The sequence below is a fragment of the Triplophysa rosa genome, linkage group LG11, assembly GCF_024868665.1.
Source record: "Triplophysa rosa linkage group LG11, Trosa_1v2, whole genome shotgun sequence".
NCBI lineage: Eukaryota > Metazoa > Chordata > Actinopteri > Cypriniformes > Nemacheilidae > Triplophysa > Triplophysa rosa.
The window spans coordinates 8,048,663-8,065,196 of record NC_079900.1 but is presented as its reverse complement, the minus strand read 5'-3'; the positions used below and the strand labels follow the sequence as shown (position 1 = coordinate 8,065,196).

General features: G+C 38.8%; 1 protein-coding gene across 2 annotated transcripts in view; it reads right to left on the bottom strand.

Annotated features, from left to right (window-relative positions):
* Positions 1–12,772: 12,772 nt before the first annotated feature.
* Positions 12,773–16,534, bottom strand: part of spop (speckle type BTB/POZ protein) — an 81,969-nt gene continuing 78,207 nt past the window's right edge. For both annotated transcript variants that reach the window (XM_057346819.1, XM_057346818.1), the window contains one exon: positions 12,773–14,089. In XM_057346819.1, the coding sequence (XP_057202802.1) occupies positions 13,945–14,089 (145 nt within the window). In that variant the 3' untranslated portion in view covers positions 12,773–13,944. The remainder of the gene's footprint in view (positions 14,090–16,534) is intronic.

The window sequence follows — 16,534 nt, the reverse complement described above, 5'->3', positions numbered from 1 at the left end:
CCCTCTAAAATCTGTATGAATGTCTTTGTTCTGATGAACACAGAGAAAGATATTTGAAAGAATGCTTCTTCTTGGCCACCACTGATTGCCTTCGTATGAAAAATGACAATGACCAAAGTGCCTCAGAACTGTTTGCTTTCCTACATTCTTCAAAATATCTTCTTTTGTGTTCAACTGAACAAAGATATTTCTAAAGCAAATTTTCAAACAATGGTGGCCAAGAACTGTTTGGTAACAAGCATTCTTCCAAATATCTTTCTCTGGGTTCATCAGAACAAAGAAATGTATACAGATTTGGAACAAGTCGAGGGTGAGTAAACGATGACAGATTTTTCATTTTTGGGTGAACTGTCCCTTTAATAAAAACAAAAGGTTATTTCTGACACTAGACCACACACATCTGCACGAAATGCCTACGCTACATACAGACGATTACGCCGTTCTAAACCTATTTCATTAAATCTGCTTTATTTTTGTGCAACATCAGGAGCGATTAAAGACGGCTGCGTCTCTGCAGCATGTTAAACAACGCTGGCTCTGCAGAACACGGCTCAAAATCAAAGCCAATCAACTCAACTGCTCTGCAGGGACGGCCAGCCTTTTCCACTTCCTGCAGTTCAGCAAACCCATGCAGAAACATCAGAACCCCCGTAGACTCCCCTGGTATCAGACTCGCACTTGATCTGGGCTGCACTAAATCAAAGCTAAATTAAAGCCGACTGTCCTCTGATACCACAGACTTTGTTCTAAAAAGAAAACCACTTTTAAAATAACCACACACACACACACACACACACACACACGCACGCACACACACACACACACGTTCGTGTGCTCTAGTAATGTGATTCTATTAGTACTGTCTAGCTATTCGTAAGTATAGTGTTATTCTAGCAAACCTTTATAATTGTATATAAAGTATATAATTGAGATCATGTATGATTAAAGGGACAGTTCACCCCAAACTTCACTTTTACTCACTCTCTAGCTGTTCCAAATCTGTAGAAATGTCTTTGTTCGGATGAACACAGAGGAAGATATTTGGAAGAATGAGAACCATAGTAGGAAGAATTACAATGGTAGCCAAAAGTGCTCCAGAACTGTTTGCTGTCCTACATTCTTTAAAATATCTTCTTCAGTGTTCAACAGAACAAAATACATTTATAAAGAAATTTTCCTACTATGGTAGTCAATGGTGGCCAAGAACTGTTTGGTTACAAGCATTCTTCCAAATATCTTCCTCTGTGTTCATCAGAACAAAGACATTTATACGGATTACAAATATATATAAAAAATATATTACAAACTAAAGACAACGTGTATAGTGCAATATGCAAATATTGTGATGACATCATTGCTGTCAGTAACTTTTTGAATGTTGAACATTCTAATAATCCTATTCACTTAGGATTCATTTAGGCCAAAAGGAAATTTTCAAACCGTGACTTTAAATCTCTTAAAAGCTTTTAAGTTAACCAAAAGAAAAAAGACTAAAAATTACTTACAGACCGAAGTTGGAATGGAGTCTTAAGGTCTCGCAGGAAATCAGCAACAGCAGGTCAAATTTTGTGTTTCCTGAAATTGGTCTTCAGTCCCCCAGTGGGTAAAACTGAAACTACAGCTGAACAGCATTAAGGCCAACAGTCAAAGGGGCAGTTTCCCGGACAGGGCTTAAGCCTGGTCTCAGACTGACCTAAATGTTAGATGCCTTGATCGAAAACAACTTGCACTGACATATCTTAAAATATATCACTGCGATTGTTTTGTCTCAAGATGCACACAGTGGGGTTTTTTTTGTAAAGCATGTTTTTAAAACAACTTAATTATCCTAATTTAACTAGACCTAGTCCTGGTTTAAACTAATCCTTGTCTGGGAAACCGCCCCTAAATGTGGTTTACAAACACAGCTGCTGTCTATTAAGCCAAACTATCAAAAAGGTTGTTTACATTTGTTTTGTTACACAAGGTAACGCTTAAAGGTATTTTATAAATGCTATTGTTTTAATTCAATTCCTAATTATTTATAGGTATAGAAAATGCATAAATAAATCAAGTATGTTGTTCAATCACAATTCATTTTTACTGCGTCTTTTTTAAATTGGCATTATACTGTATGGCCCAGACTAAAAAAATCTAAAAACTTACACAGTGTACTTCTAGGAACCAAGAGAAACAAAAAAGTGTGAACCAGGAGCAGAATGGGTTAAAAGAGAAAGATGTAATGCAGGGATAATAACTCAAGCGTAACAACAAACACATTCATTTCTTGGCCGTGACCTTTCAGATGAATGTGCAAGAGTGTGTGTGTGTGCGTGTGTGTGTGTGTGTGTGTGCGTGCGTGCGTGCGTGCGTGCGTGCGTGTGTGTGTAAGCCGGACCTCATGTATCTGGACTGTGTCTCGTCTCTGGTAAAAGCAATAGATGATCCCTGCACATCCAGCTTCTTGTTATCTCCCATTTATAACCTATTTTTCTCTCTTTCCCCATTTTTTCTCTATTCTTCCCCTTTCATCCATTTCTTTTTCCTTTCTTCCCTGACCATCTGAAGACACGTTGCCGTGAGCGATCGCAAGTTGCCATGACGGTGGCCGTCTGGAGATTCCTCGACTTGTGTGGGTTTCATCTGTCAATCAGTGACTAAACACACAAGAACTCACATACACACACCCAAACACGCTCATGCTGTGATATAATAAACAGATCATATTTGAAAACAGTAAACAAACACAGGAAAGCATCATTTAGATTTCTGCCATGTGTTAGGAGAATGTGCAAAGCAACATAATGAAGAACTATTATATATGTTATATATAATATAGACTATGTAGAGTAAATAAATTACTTATATATATATATATATATGAATAGTTTAAAATGAGATAACTCCATTTTTTAAAAAATTCAAAACTCATGTGTCAAAATCACTTTGATTGGTATTAATTGGTACGCACAATAAAAAAACATGATTTTTGAAAATGTTTAATAACGGAGTTATCTTGTTTTGGAACCAAACTCTTCATAATGTATTTATATATAATATTACTGTTATATATTGTTCCTTTACAATTGGCCTCTGTGGGTATCGATGAGTATTTATACTCCTGAATACTCATGAGAGGAATTACAAAACACTGTATAACAGAAATATGATGTTACCACAGCTTCTGTTTTAAAATCATTCAGCTATCAGCAGGTTATCGCATTGCTCAAGAGCAAATTACCCTCCTCCATCCCCAACTCCACCGGCAATTTACAATCAGGACTCGACTTTCTGATATTCCTCTTTATAAGTCTCAATTACACTGAATTGTGTTACACTTAAATGTCATCAAGAACTAATAACATCTGTTTGTTCTAAATTGTATGCAATAGCGAATCATTTTTAAACGATAGCGACTCCTGACAGAAATACCTTTAAATAATCTGCTACTGTATTTCTTACAGTAGATTGGTCTAAAACCTACTGAAATGTGACGTGGCTGCTGAACTATAGTTTCCTCAACACTGAAATACACAGAGCGTAGTTTGACTGCATGACATACAAACACACGCACACACCCCCCTTGTAGAGTTTGTTAGGAGTGTGCATTAAAATACACAGACTTTGTGCAGTTTGTTAGAGCAGAATGTGAGACAGGCGGGCACACACACACACACACACACACATGCACACAAACAAGCAGGCAAGTGAAATCCCTGACTGCCTCCAGCCTTCACTTTGCATTTTGAGTGAAACTAAAGATTAAAGCCCTTCTCAATACAAAACCCCAAAAGCAGCACAGCCAATTACACCTCCTAGACCCACCAGAGACAGAGAGAGAGAGAGGGGGAGAGAGCAGAGAACTGGACTGAGGTGAGGTGAGGAAAAAAGGTAGTACTAGGCAGACATGCAGAAAACAGTAGCAAAAGGGGGAGTATATGAGAGAGAGATTAAACAAGTGCACACTCTCTGTCTTTTAAGCTGCAGTTCAGATACAGGCTCATTATAGAAGGGAAGAAAGAGGTGAGGAAAAGCTTGTAAGTTAGAAACAGAGTAAGTACATTTCTGAAACGGTTGTGAGGTGTATATTAGCCTTAATAGAGCATTAAAAACTCATGAATGTGTCTCAAAATCTACCAAGAAGCCTACCTAGAGATTTGAGCATCACGGGTGCATCCGAATGATTTCAAACATTTGAAGTTGAATGCATCTCGAAACTAAGCTACTAGTGTGTGCTTATACACAGCCAAAATGGAACCTTGCAGTCCCTTTTCGAAGAAATTGTGAGACACTGGGGGGGCACATTTTATTCACTAAGCCCCTGTATCATTATTAACCACTAACCAGTCTCACACATACGGACAGCTGCAATCAAAGACACCAGGCACCATCTACCACATCCAGTGAGACTTTAACATAGTCCTACTAACAAGCACCCGGACCCCCCTTTACCCCAAAGCACATTCTAACATATGACTAAACCAAACGCATAAGCTTGTATTCGTTCCTTCCATTCATCAGTCCCTTTTCTCACCTCCTTCTGCCACCTCTGTCACTCTCCATCATTCTCATTTTTCTCCTTCCAAGATGATTAGAAATTTGGAGCTTGGCTTATTATGTTAGGAGAGGAGAGAGAAAACAGCGACTACATGATTTCTACAAAATTTCTGTAACACTGGTGGAACCAACGAAATGAAAATAATGTTTTAAAAACTGGTTTCACCAGTCCCCATTATTTATTGGTCAAACAGAAAGCAACTAATACCTTGACCTTTAATATGTAATAAGTGACTACATTTAGGAGAACAATGGCTATTTTTTTTCGTAAAGCTGTAGTTTTGATCTAACATGCAAGTTTGTTGTTTGTCGTATTGCATTCAATATTTGCGAATCTTAACATATATTCCTGTACTGTTATCATAGTGTATGAAGGGCTGGTTGAATGAATGTTTTGACAGCGCCACAGCTGAAGCGTGTTGACACTTTTCAGGCGAATGAAACTAGTGTACCAACTGCATATTAAACTGAAACTGGAGACCGACAGAGCACAACCTTGACAAGAATCACTAACAATACATGGCAAACAACTACAAAAACATGGATATACAAAAACAATGTCTGAAAGTTTACCTTTTTCGTTTTCACCACATACTGAAAGGTGGAGCTCAACCTTTAGAAAATGTTGATAAATCTCTGAGGAGGTTGAACATTTTTATTCTATTTGTTTTGTTATCCTGTATAGCGTCGAAAATTATTTTAGTTTTTAAGCAATAAACATGATAAATTATGATATAAATTAATAAATAAAAATTCTATAGTTAGAATAGATTTAGATCATGACCCACCTCTTCCCACCAAACTGTAAAAATGACTTTTGGGTGTCAATTTTATGGAAATATAAATGCTTTGCCATTGGGGAACAATGTTGTAACCATTTGCAATTATACAGCAGATTTAAGATGATATATTTTCACTAAATTATTTTTTTAAAGAAAGCCATGTATAGTCTATCATATTCACAGAATGGTGTAACCAGAATAAATCTGCCATAAACGTTCCTTGTGTCTTCTCCGAAGACACTATGGGATTCCTTTTGTGCCAATAAAAATGAACGCAAACTTTTAAAAACAGAACAAAAATATACAATGAGAAAGAAAAAAAACACTTTGATAATGAAAACAATAAACTCAATTGCAAGAATGTGACATGATTTTCAAATAAACTGCTATTTTTCTTAACAATTTTCTAAGTTTCGTTTTTGCAAATAATAGTTTTGAATTCGCTGCTAGATTTTTCATTTGCGCTTTCCGAGTTTTCGTTTACGCTTCTCAATTTTTCGTTCGCCTTTCTGGCACAAATCTCACGTGTGGGCGGGATTTATGGCCACTTTACACTCATTGGTTAGTGAGATTTGGATTGACAGCTCCCTGACCAGGAAGTCGATACTGAAGACAGTGCAGCAGATTAGAGAGCAATCTGTTTGCGGTTTTCTGTATTGTATTGTTTTAGTGTTTGTACTTAAATTACTTTCTTATTTTGTTAGTATATTAGCAGGGTTGCCAACTTTCACGCACTTAAAAGTAGGACACGCTTCCAGGCTCTATCACGCCGTAACAACAAGCCAACGTCGAGTAAAGACAGGATAGATAACCTTAGCCATATTCACATGCAACTTTACGTGGGTTTAGAGGCCGTCAAAACGAAAAGCGTAAACGAAAACTCGGAAAGCGCAAATGAAAAATCTAGCAGCGAATTCAAAACTATTATTTGCAAAAACGAAACTTAGAAAATTGTTAAGAAAAATAGCAGTTTATTTGACAATCATGTCACTTTCTTGCAATTGAGTTTATTGTTTTCATTATCAAAGTGAAAAATTATTTTCTTTCTCATTGTATATTTTTGTTCGGTTTTTAAAAGTTTGAGTTCATTCTTATTGGCACAAAAGGAATCCCATAAGACACCGCCTTCCTTTCTCCAATCTCTCCGTCCACATCAGCATTGTGTGTTTTGCTTCATTAGACTTCTCCTGACTGCATGCAGTGCAAAACAGTGGGCTTCCACTGGGAAAATACACATAAGGTTCAATGACAAGAGTTAATACACTTATCTGCATGTACAACCACACCAGCAGCCACACCATTCTCTTGAAGACAGCTATAATGCACCCCCTGCTTTAACAGTATATATACACACAAACAGTTTCAGCATACTGTTTATATAAACACTTCTGTGTGTGTGCGTGTGTGGGGGAAGGGTAAACCCTACGGTATGGGGACAAAATGTCCCCACAAAGATGGCAATATCCAAAACCCTTGTCCTTGTGGGGACATTTTTTTGTCCCCATGAGGAAACAAGCTTATAAATCATACAGAATTAACTTTTTTGAAAATCTAAAAGAGCAGACAGTTTTGTGTGATTGTAAGGGTTAGGGGGTGGGTTAGGGGTAGGGAATATGATATACAGTTTGTACAGTATAAAAACCATTGCGTCTATGGAATGTCCCCATAAAACATGGAAACCCAACATGTGTGTGTGTTCATGTTTGTATATCCCGGTGGGGACCTAAACCTGAAAGCACACCAACACATGGGGACTCGTGTCACCGTGGGGACCAAAATTGAGGTCCCCAGGGGCAAAAAAGCTAATAAATTGTACAGAACAATATTTAAAAAAAATCTAAAAATGCTAAAAGTGTTCTATGATCTTTAGGTTTAGGGATAGGGGATAGAATATACAGTTTGTACAGTATAAAAAACATTACGCCTATGGACTGTCCCCACGGGGATAGTAAACCAGACATGCGTGTGTGTGTGTGTGTGTGTGGGATGAAGTAAGGAAGTACTGTAAAGGTTAAACAAATTAATTTAAACGCTCATGTGTGAAAAGGTATGAAAATAAATAGTAACGTGTAAAGCGTGTGCGTGACAACAAAAGAATTAGGGAGAGTGTGGAAGAAACAGGCACGAGGCCCTTGAGACCAAGAACACGTCTGTTTTCATTACTTCTCAGAGCCTTTTACTTTAATTGTATTCTTATGCTGCGTCTCTGGTGAACGGAAGGTTTGCTGAAGGATAAAAGTCTGTTTGCTCTCCATCTCCCCACTGAGAGCAGCGTGGAAACCATTTTTTAAACCAAAACTAAGATAAGATGTTACAAAAACATAAATTGCACCTAAAATATCAACATCGTATTTATAAGCTAAACATAAAACGCTAACCAAAAAAGAAAAATTAATACATAGATTCTTTACAGAGCACAACAGAGACTGCTCGCTTTTTGCAATGCATCATGGGAGTGGACATCACCCCTTTTCCCACTTCCACAGTAACACGACTTCAGGATTTCGGGTAGAGCCGATCTTTACCTGAAATTCATCTTAAAAATGACATTATATACACTATAGTACATCATTTCCTCCATCTACTCCCAGTACGTCTGTCTAAAGGTTTAAAACATTATCGCTAAACATCAGTCTCTCTCTCTCTAGAGAAAAAAAATAGTTTTTTATCAAAAAAAGTGCACTACATGCATAATAAATAGAGTATCAACAAGTAGCATTAAAGTACCTACCTAGCATTTAAATGGAAGCACTAATAAAATGCAAACACAAAACTAACACTCTAAACGAGCTAACACTGAATATAAAGATTATATTGTGTTTTAGTGCGCTTGAAAAAGAACCCCGCTTCCCAAGGATGACATGGCAAGATTTTAGCAAAACCATTACCCACTTTCTATCAGCCATCTCGCTGCAGACAAAAGCTGTGAAGAGGTCAAAATCTTCTCACACATCTAGACTTTGACAATAGTCATTCACGGCTGACAGACAGCCCAGAAGCCACTAACAGCGCCAGTAGATATGATCCACTGTCGCATTTATTCAGCGCCATTGACCGCCCCGCTGCAGTCTATACGTCCGCTTAAGTAACATGCACACCGAGCGAGATAAACAACCGCTGCTCTCTCCACATCCCTCTCCATACATCTCTGTCTCTTCCTCTTTCCAGAGCTGTCTCATCTACCGCCTTCTCTCTCTTGCTTTGCGTCACTTTCTATCAGTTTATCGCTTCCCCTTTCCCTTAAATATCCATCCATCTCTTTTTCTATCAGAAGGCTGCGGTGTCCTCCATTCATCATAGAAACGGGACTGTCTGAAAGCATCTATCTGCAGCCTGTGGCAGGACAAGTGACAAATCAAATGGTCATGTATGATATTTTGGCAAAAAAAAATGCATTTACGAGACAGGAAATGCGTGTGGGCCGGTACGATGGGGAAATAAATGAAGAGTTTGGTTCCAAAACGCGTAAACGCCATTAAAAAAAATGTTTCCGCCAAAATCAGTATTGTAACAGGTCGGTATTGAAAAGTCACTTTTTAATTTTACGCAAAATGCGATATCCGCCGTGTTATTCTGTCATATTTTCTCCCTTTTTTTCCAAACCGCGATATACGCCAGTCTCACTTCTCTGCAGAATGCGATACATCCGCTCAACTAATCACAGCACACCATTCCACGCATTGTGAACAGTCATGGCGGCGCTCTGAATACGGCAGGTGTGGTGTTGTGCCGAGAAATGCACCCCTGCCAGATTATGCACCCCCCACACACAATGGTTAGGGTGGGGGTTAGGTTTAGGTGTGGGGAGGGGTTAGAATTAGGTGTGGGGAGGGGTTAGAATTAGCCAATCGGACAGCGTGTTATTGAAGGAGGCGCCTAATCGGCTCTCACCAAATCCTTGGTGTTTCGTCTGACGTCATCACGCAACAGTGTTTTTTTTTGGCGATTTTAACAATCATAGGTAATTTAGATGGTTAGAGTAAGGTTAGGGTTAGGGTAAAGGTTTCGTAAGACTTGAAACACCAAGGATTTAGTTAAAACCAACAAGCCACGCCCACGGATCTGACTCGAAACACCAAGGATTTAGTGATAGACTAATCTGGCAGGGGTGCATTTCTCGGCACAACACTCCCTGATCTACTTTGTACTTTGTGTTCAACAAACAAACACAACAAAGAATAATTTTGACGGCATTGATGAACCTGTGCTTGTTTCCGCGGTGGGTAAGAAACGTAAGCCATCGAAATCTAATCATTTACACGAGGAAATTAAGAAGATGAGGCACTAATTTATAGCATTAAAAAGATGACCTGTTGAATTCATTTTAGAAGCGATGACTGATTGAATGTATTTTTATCCAGTGCCTGTATGTAAGATAATGTATTGAGTTCAGAGGCTGTCATATGTGGATCAACTCACTTCGTTGTGTATTTTCAACAGTTTCAATATGAAAAATAACTTTTATATTGATTCAATGGATTTATTGCGTTTTGAAAAAAAATTGTTATGGATTTATTGCATTTTGGGGAAAAATGATCAGTTTTTATAATAAATCTTTTAAAATCAAAATCTGGATTTGAATTTTGTATGTTACTAGAACCAAAAGATGCTATGTGAAACTTTGAAACAGAAAATAGTGGTTTTCATCTTGCCACTTTCTTTGTAAAGAAAACACATTTTTACTCAAATTAATCAAAATGGATTTATAGCGGTTTGGAACCAAACTCTTCAAATATAGATACATACACAAACAAGTAATTTGTTCAGTCATTAACATGGCATGTGCTTAATTAACAGACTTATTACTAAATCCACTTATCCTGCATTTATTTCCATGCATTTATAACCAATACTCTGCTTGACAGGTATTATAGCTGATTCGTTTATGAGAATAAGCATTTCTTAAAAAGAACATTTGATGTGGCACATTGATTACATTTTGTTATAAAATAAATTACAACAGATGCACTTATATTGAATTCTGCAGAAGACAGTTTACTTCAAGAGGCTTTTTGCCCCAGGTCAGGGATCATCTTAACCCAACAGTGGGACAAGGCGACCCCTTGGCATGATTTTTAATTTGGTGCTGAAACGGCTCGATTAAAATGTTTCCGTTCATTTTGCCTGCTAAGAAATTGGTTGTTGCATCATGCTGTACATGGTAAACTCATAAGTAGGCCTAAGTTACATTTATCTGTAAATGCACAGAAGAGTTATTCTAAACGTTTTATTTTGAATTTGCTTTTAATTTTCACTTTAATGCTAGTTTTCGTTTAACATCAAAATTAATTAAACAAATTTTAATTTTTACCTATTTTGTTGCTTCTGTCATTTTATTACTATGATTTTTTGTTGCTATATAAGTTTAACTTATTTTTTATTTCGTTTTAGTTTGGTTATTTATTTTCAGTTAAATATTTTATTGACTTTTTCGGGCTGTCAAACGATTAATCGCGATTAATCGCAAACAGAACAAAAGTTAGTTTTTACATAATATGTCTGTGTATTGTGTACATTCATTTTTGTATTTAACATATCTATGTATCCATATTTAGGAAATATGTACATGTATTCATTTATATTCATAACATTCATAACATTACATATTTACATATACATTTTCTTAAATATATTTATGTACATCTGTTATAATAAATACCCAATTAATATGCCCAGTTCACAGACATATAAACAAACTTTTATTCTGGACGCGATTAATCGTTTGACAGCCCTACACTTTTCACAACAAAAATTGGAAATAAAAGTTAATAAACGGTTTTCAAACAGGCCCAATTTTAGAACGAGAAATTATATTTAATTTCAATTAACAGAAATATTTTAAAAGTTTTAGTTAACTATAATAACCTTGATGGGGAGCAGTCATAGGGACGCTTCACCCCATCTTTCCCCTATATTTATATGGCCCATTCAGCAGAAACAGAGCTAATGATGTACTTTCATTTGTCCTGCATCCTTCAACCTATTTAGTCTCTGCCCGTCTCTACAGCAAGTGCACAACAAAATCCATCCATCTCCTGCAGAACAAGAGGCACAGAGAGCCGCACATCCCGCTCGCAGCGTTGACCTGCTGCACCCCTCCATTCAATAAAAGAGACAGCGTGATTGAGGGAGAGACAGAAAGCTGGTGATTGGCCATTTGTGCTCCCGTATCTATTGATCTCACGGTGCAGCCGCATGAATCGCACGTTGGATTGTAAATTGGACACGTGCAGATACAGGTAAATAATGCGAGTATGGAGCCACAAGCCTGTGGAAAGAAAGAAAGGACCCTGTGGCATCTCTGCAAAGCGCTTTGTCGCCAAATGGGTTCAGAAACCTTGAACAAGATCCTCATAATACCAGAATTGAACCGTCAATACACAAACAAATGCTTCATTCCACGTGCTCAAGGACGGCATGCGCAGTCACTAGCGTGCAGATTTGATGAGCTTACCTGCGCACATGACGGCACATACATCTTTATGAGCTCGCTCATTCATTGCAATACAAACAGAAAAATAGTTAAGTAAAAACAATTGCAAAAAATAAAAAACACCTCGCGCGCACACTCCATGGGGCATGCGTATCTAATATTCGTAAGTGCTTTTTTCCCGATTCCTGTTAAACAGAGCAGAGAGAGTATTAGAATTTCAAAAGGCTTTGAGAAGAAAAAACTCAATTAGAAGCATCTCAGGATGTACTCGGGAGGAACGAGAAACAAAAAGATTTAACATAATAAAACCAGTTAGTACCTTCTTTTCACACCTAATCCACTGGTTTGCTCATCAGGCCTGTTATAAAACAGGCTACAGGCAAATCATAGAAAACTCAGGAGTAAAGAGCTAGAAGTGTAAATCATGACACCCATCATCAAAATGAATAATGGGAGCAAAAAAGGTCAAGCGTACCATTTAATGTTTTAAGGTAATTTGGGTGTAATTTTCCAAAACAGGGTTAACAGAATGAAGTACTAATAGAGTGCAAGTCACGAAACTAAATTGTGATGCTGGTGATATGAAATGTAGCGCTTAAATGGAAATTCTCTGAAAACTGAAAAATATGCTGCGGTTATTTTTAACAAGATTATTGTTGTATTTTATCTCTTGCATTAAACATGTTGAATATACTTACAATCACTGTTTGGCCCTCTGATGGCAAGATAATGCCTGCTATAAATATCAAGAAATGAATAAACAAATCATTCAAGAGCTGAAAAATATTGAATCCTAGTTTTTCAGTTATATATTGTGCCCTGTAATATGTATAACCTGCTATTAGCTTGTTTAAATTTCTCTCCACACCTATCCATCAAACATCTTGTTGTCTCTGACAGTCCTCAGTCCTTTCAGTTCCTCATCTGGTATTGTGTGCGATTTGCTACATTCTACATAACACAAAACTAAATTAACTCCAAGGATGGTGCAAAATCCTTCAATTAGATTTTACGAGAACAAAGAGTCTCCTCTATGTTATCTGATAGACAGGCTTTTATTTAAAAAAAGAAAAACCTTTATTCTCTGTTTTAGCAAGAGCTGCTGATTTGCGTAATCCATGACTGAGACCAAATATAAAGAAATTGAATCAGCAGAAAGCTGGAAATCCACTGAGAGATGACCGTAAGTAAACATTATGTTGCGTGCGTCTGTTAAAGAACAAAAAAATAAACACAGCCAAGTTAGTTTTTTTTTTGCATTTTTTTCATACAGAAAGCCTGGATTCAAATACACAAGTGCTACAAGGAGGAGAAAATCTCAAATAAACATCACAAGGAAAAATCAAAATAAAAAAGATCCATGAGCATTTCCACATTTTTATACTCCTCGCTGGATTTGTGTCCACTTTTTTGACCTGTAAAAGCCAACTAAACTTCATGTCCACTCATAAGCCAGGATAGCTCCAGAGTCATGGGTCAAAGTTCATTATGGTGGCAAGCTCACCATTCAGTTTTCTAAAGAATTCAGAGGATAGTTCAGGAAAAAACTGTTGTCACGCGGGATTCGTAAAGTCACACAGGAATCTACTAAATGCTGATGTCATTGAGGACACATGCTACCCATTAAAAAGTTCATTTGTAACGGAGTTCGTCCTCTATTCCCGTCACCAGTCTGTAAAAATCTCTCCTTCTGTGCATGTTAAGAGGAACGTCTATCGGCTGATAACCTTTGAAGAACGGATAAAGCAGGTATGAAGAGCCAGTTCACACAGTGAAGGAGGACAGCACACGTGAGTGGACTTAAAATTTCACTTTTCACTATCCAGCTCATATGTCCAAACCAAAGGCTTCGGTCCCGTTTCTCAACCTCGATTCGGCCACCCATTCTCATGACATCGGGTCCTTACTACACCCAAAGAAACAAAACAGACAGCTGGGTTGGCGCCGAGGTTTTGGAAAGGGTTCACCCAGCTACACCATCCACACTTCCCCAAGCCATCAGTGGGCCGGCAATTAGGGGGTCTCTGGTGCTCTAGAGGGGGTCTGTCTAGATTACATGAAGGGAGGGGCAGATCAACAGCTGGTTTAGGCATCTAAAGGGTTGGAGCTTGGGGGGTGTAAATCTAAAATAGCGCCCCCTTGTAGACAGTTGTGTGAGTGCGTGTGTGTGTAGGGTACGGGCAGGGGGCGGCACTATGACTGTTTGAGACGTTTGCGAGGGGGGCCCAGGAAAGGGCACTGGGCGGAGGCCAGCGAGCGGTATGCCTCGGCGACCAGGTGAGGATGAGACGCCACCATGGATTTCCATCCTGAAGTCTCCATCACGTCTGAGGCATGGCTGAACAGAAGGAGAGAGAGAGACATTGAGACATGTTTCAGTGCTTTATTTGGAGCAACAAATTGTTGCTTTATGGCAAACAAATAAATAATTTCATAATTTTATTCAACTGTCAGCTTGTGAATAAAATATAATGAGACAGAAAGAGTGGACAGACAGAACGTAAAAATAATAACAAAAATTGAGGTACATTGAGGAAGTCTGAGCCAAAAGCACCTGCGATCTCCGAAGATCCCGCCCCTTTTTGCTGAGATCAGCACCCCGAGGACGCCCTCGCTGCACTATCACGCACACCCAAAACTGGCCTTTAACGACATTTACCCGGAGTGTGTTTGTGTGTGAGAGACACTGACCTCTCTCTAACCCCTCTATGCTGTTGCCCCCAAACACTTGGCATTAATTGCAGCAATTGTCCCCTACGTCTACAGGAGCCTTGCAGGCAAAAGCCCGTACCACTTTCCCCAATGCTAAAGGTCACTGTACGGTCACAATGTACCCAGAACACAACAGGTTACAAACAAAAGACTTAAAGAGATTAAAAATGAGATTTTAAGTAAACAAAGCAAGAATAAAAACATTGTAATCTAGAACTACATGTGACCCGACACAAAACATGCCAATGTGCAAAAAGGTAATGAAACCCTACATCAAACAAATATTTAGTGTCGTTTAAAAAATGGCAACAGGTCTGAACGTTAACCGCTAGTCCACACCTCTGACCTCAATAGACTAACATTGTCTTTCAAACCCAGTCACAAACTGCAACTTAAAACGGCACATTTTTTTCTAAACGGTTGGGGTTCTCCTGCTGTCGGTTTCCTGTGTCCTGATGACTGGACACGGCCTGGCTCGGTGGGAAAACTGCTCTGCTCTGACACTAAACTTCTATGTGTGGCAATAAACCATTTGAGAGGAGAAGGATGGGCTCATAAACCAATAACATAAGCAGCGACAATGAATGCAGGAAAAGAAGGGCACAGAGGACGAAGGGTTTTGAGGGAGGCTGTGTGTTGTTGTGTGTGTTTATTTCTTTCTGTGTTGCCCTTGTTATTGATCCCCCTCTGTCTCTGCTGTTGTTGTGGTGGTGGGTGTTTTGTTTAGAGTTGCAGCGAGAGAGCGAGAGAGCGAGAGAGAGAGAGAGAGAGCGAGAGAGCGAAGAGAGCGAAGAGGAGAAGCAAGAGCCGACAGAGAGAGCGACGAGAGCCGAGAGAGCTTCTCCGATTGCGAGAAGCTAGATTGGCGAGAGGCTCGAGGAGACTAGAGAGATCGGAGAGCGACATCTCGCCTACGTTTGTCTCTACTCTTCTCGCGTTCTCCTCAGCTCTCTCTCTATACTCTCTCTCTCTCTCTTGACTCCTCCTCTCCTTCTCTCTTCTTCTCTTCTCTCGCTTCTCCCGCCCGACGCCTGCCCGATCGGACATGGACGAGAGAGAAAGCGAAGAGAGAGAGAGAGATGAAATGAGATGGCCACAGTCCAGTTTCACGTCAGCCAAGTTACTGCCATCCACGAAATGAACTCAAAATTACACCGTCCAATAAAGCCGATACGAAACTGAGACTGAACAAGCTGGTAAAAATCAACAAAAGAAAGAGTGAAAGATGAGAAAGTTCATGAAGATAAAATAGTACGGTGCAAAACCTCAAAAAGAATTTACTAGCTATAATAAGAATTCAGAAAGGAGTTACTAAACTAGCACAGCATCACAATCCTAAAGACCCATCGCAGCCATTGTAAATCAAGTGGGAGGGGCCTAAGCGATGGAGAGCAGTGATTGGCAGGGCTCAATCATAAGGAGAATGGGGTCTCAAAAAGGGGCGTTTCTCAAATTATTGGGCAGGATAGGTGTTTTTCAATCTCTTTAATTTATTGCCAAAAATCAAGTGGCCGATTCCCAATTCCCTTCTCTCATTGGTTGAAAACCACCCATACAGTTATTGAAAAATGGACTCGCAGCGTTTTTCATTGACCATCCCGGTAATCCCGGTTTGGAAACAACTATATTTGAGAAATTCCCCTTCCGTGTTCTGCAAAGACCTGTACTTCATCATAAGAAGGCTGAGCCAGTGTTGCGCTGTCACTACATCCCATACAATGCTTGATTTTACATCTTGCAAACATTTGTTTTTCTGTAATACACTGAATCCCATTTTTCTGCAATTTAGCATCATCTAGCCGTTGAACAGATGAGCTTCTGTCAAAACTGTTCAAATTGAGCTTACAACAGTGATCAACAAATCAGTTATGTTTGCACCATATGCCACTGCTTTCAAGCTAAAAAATTTGATTTGTAGATGCATTATATCCAGTTTCTTTAAATGAATTTCCTTTTATGACAAACTCGACGTTTAACGTAAATTATACTTATAAAACAATTCACAAAATATTGGTTTGGCCAGAGATCTACTATCATCAACACCCATCCAGGAAAAAACTGATTGGTCTAA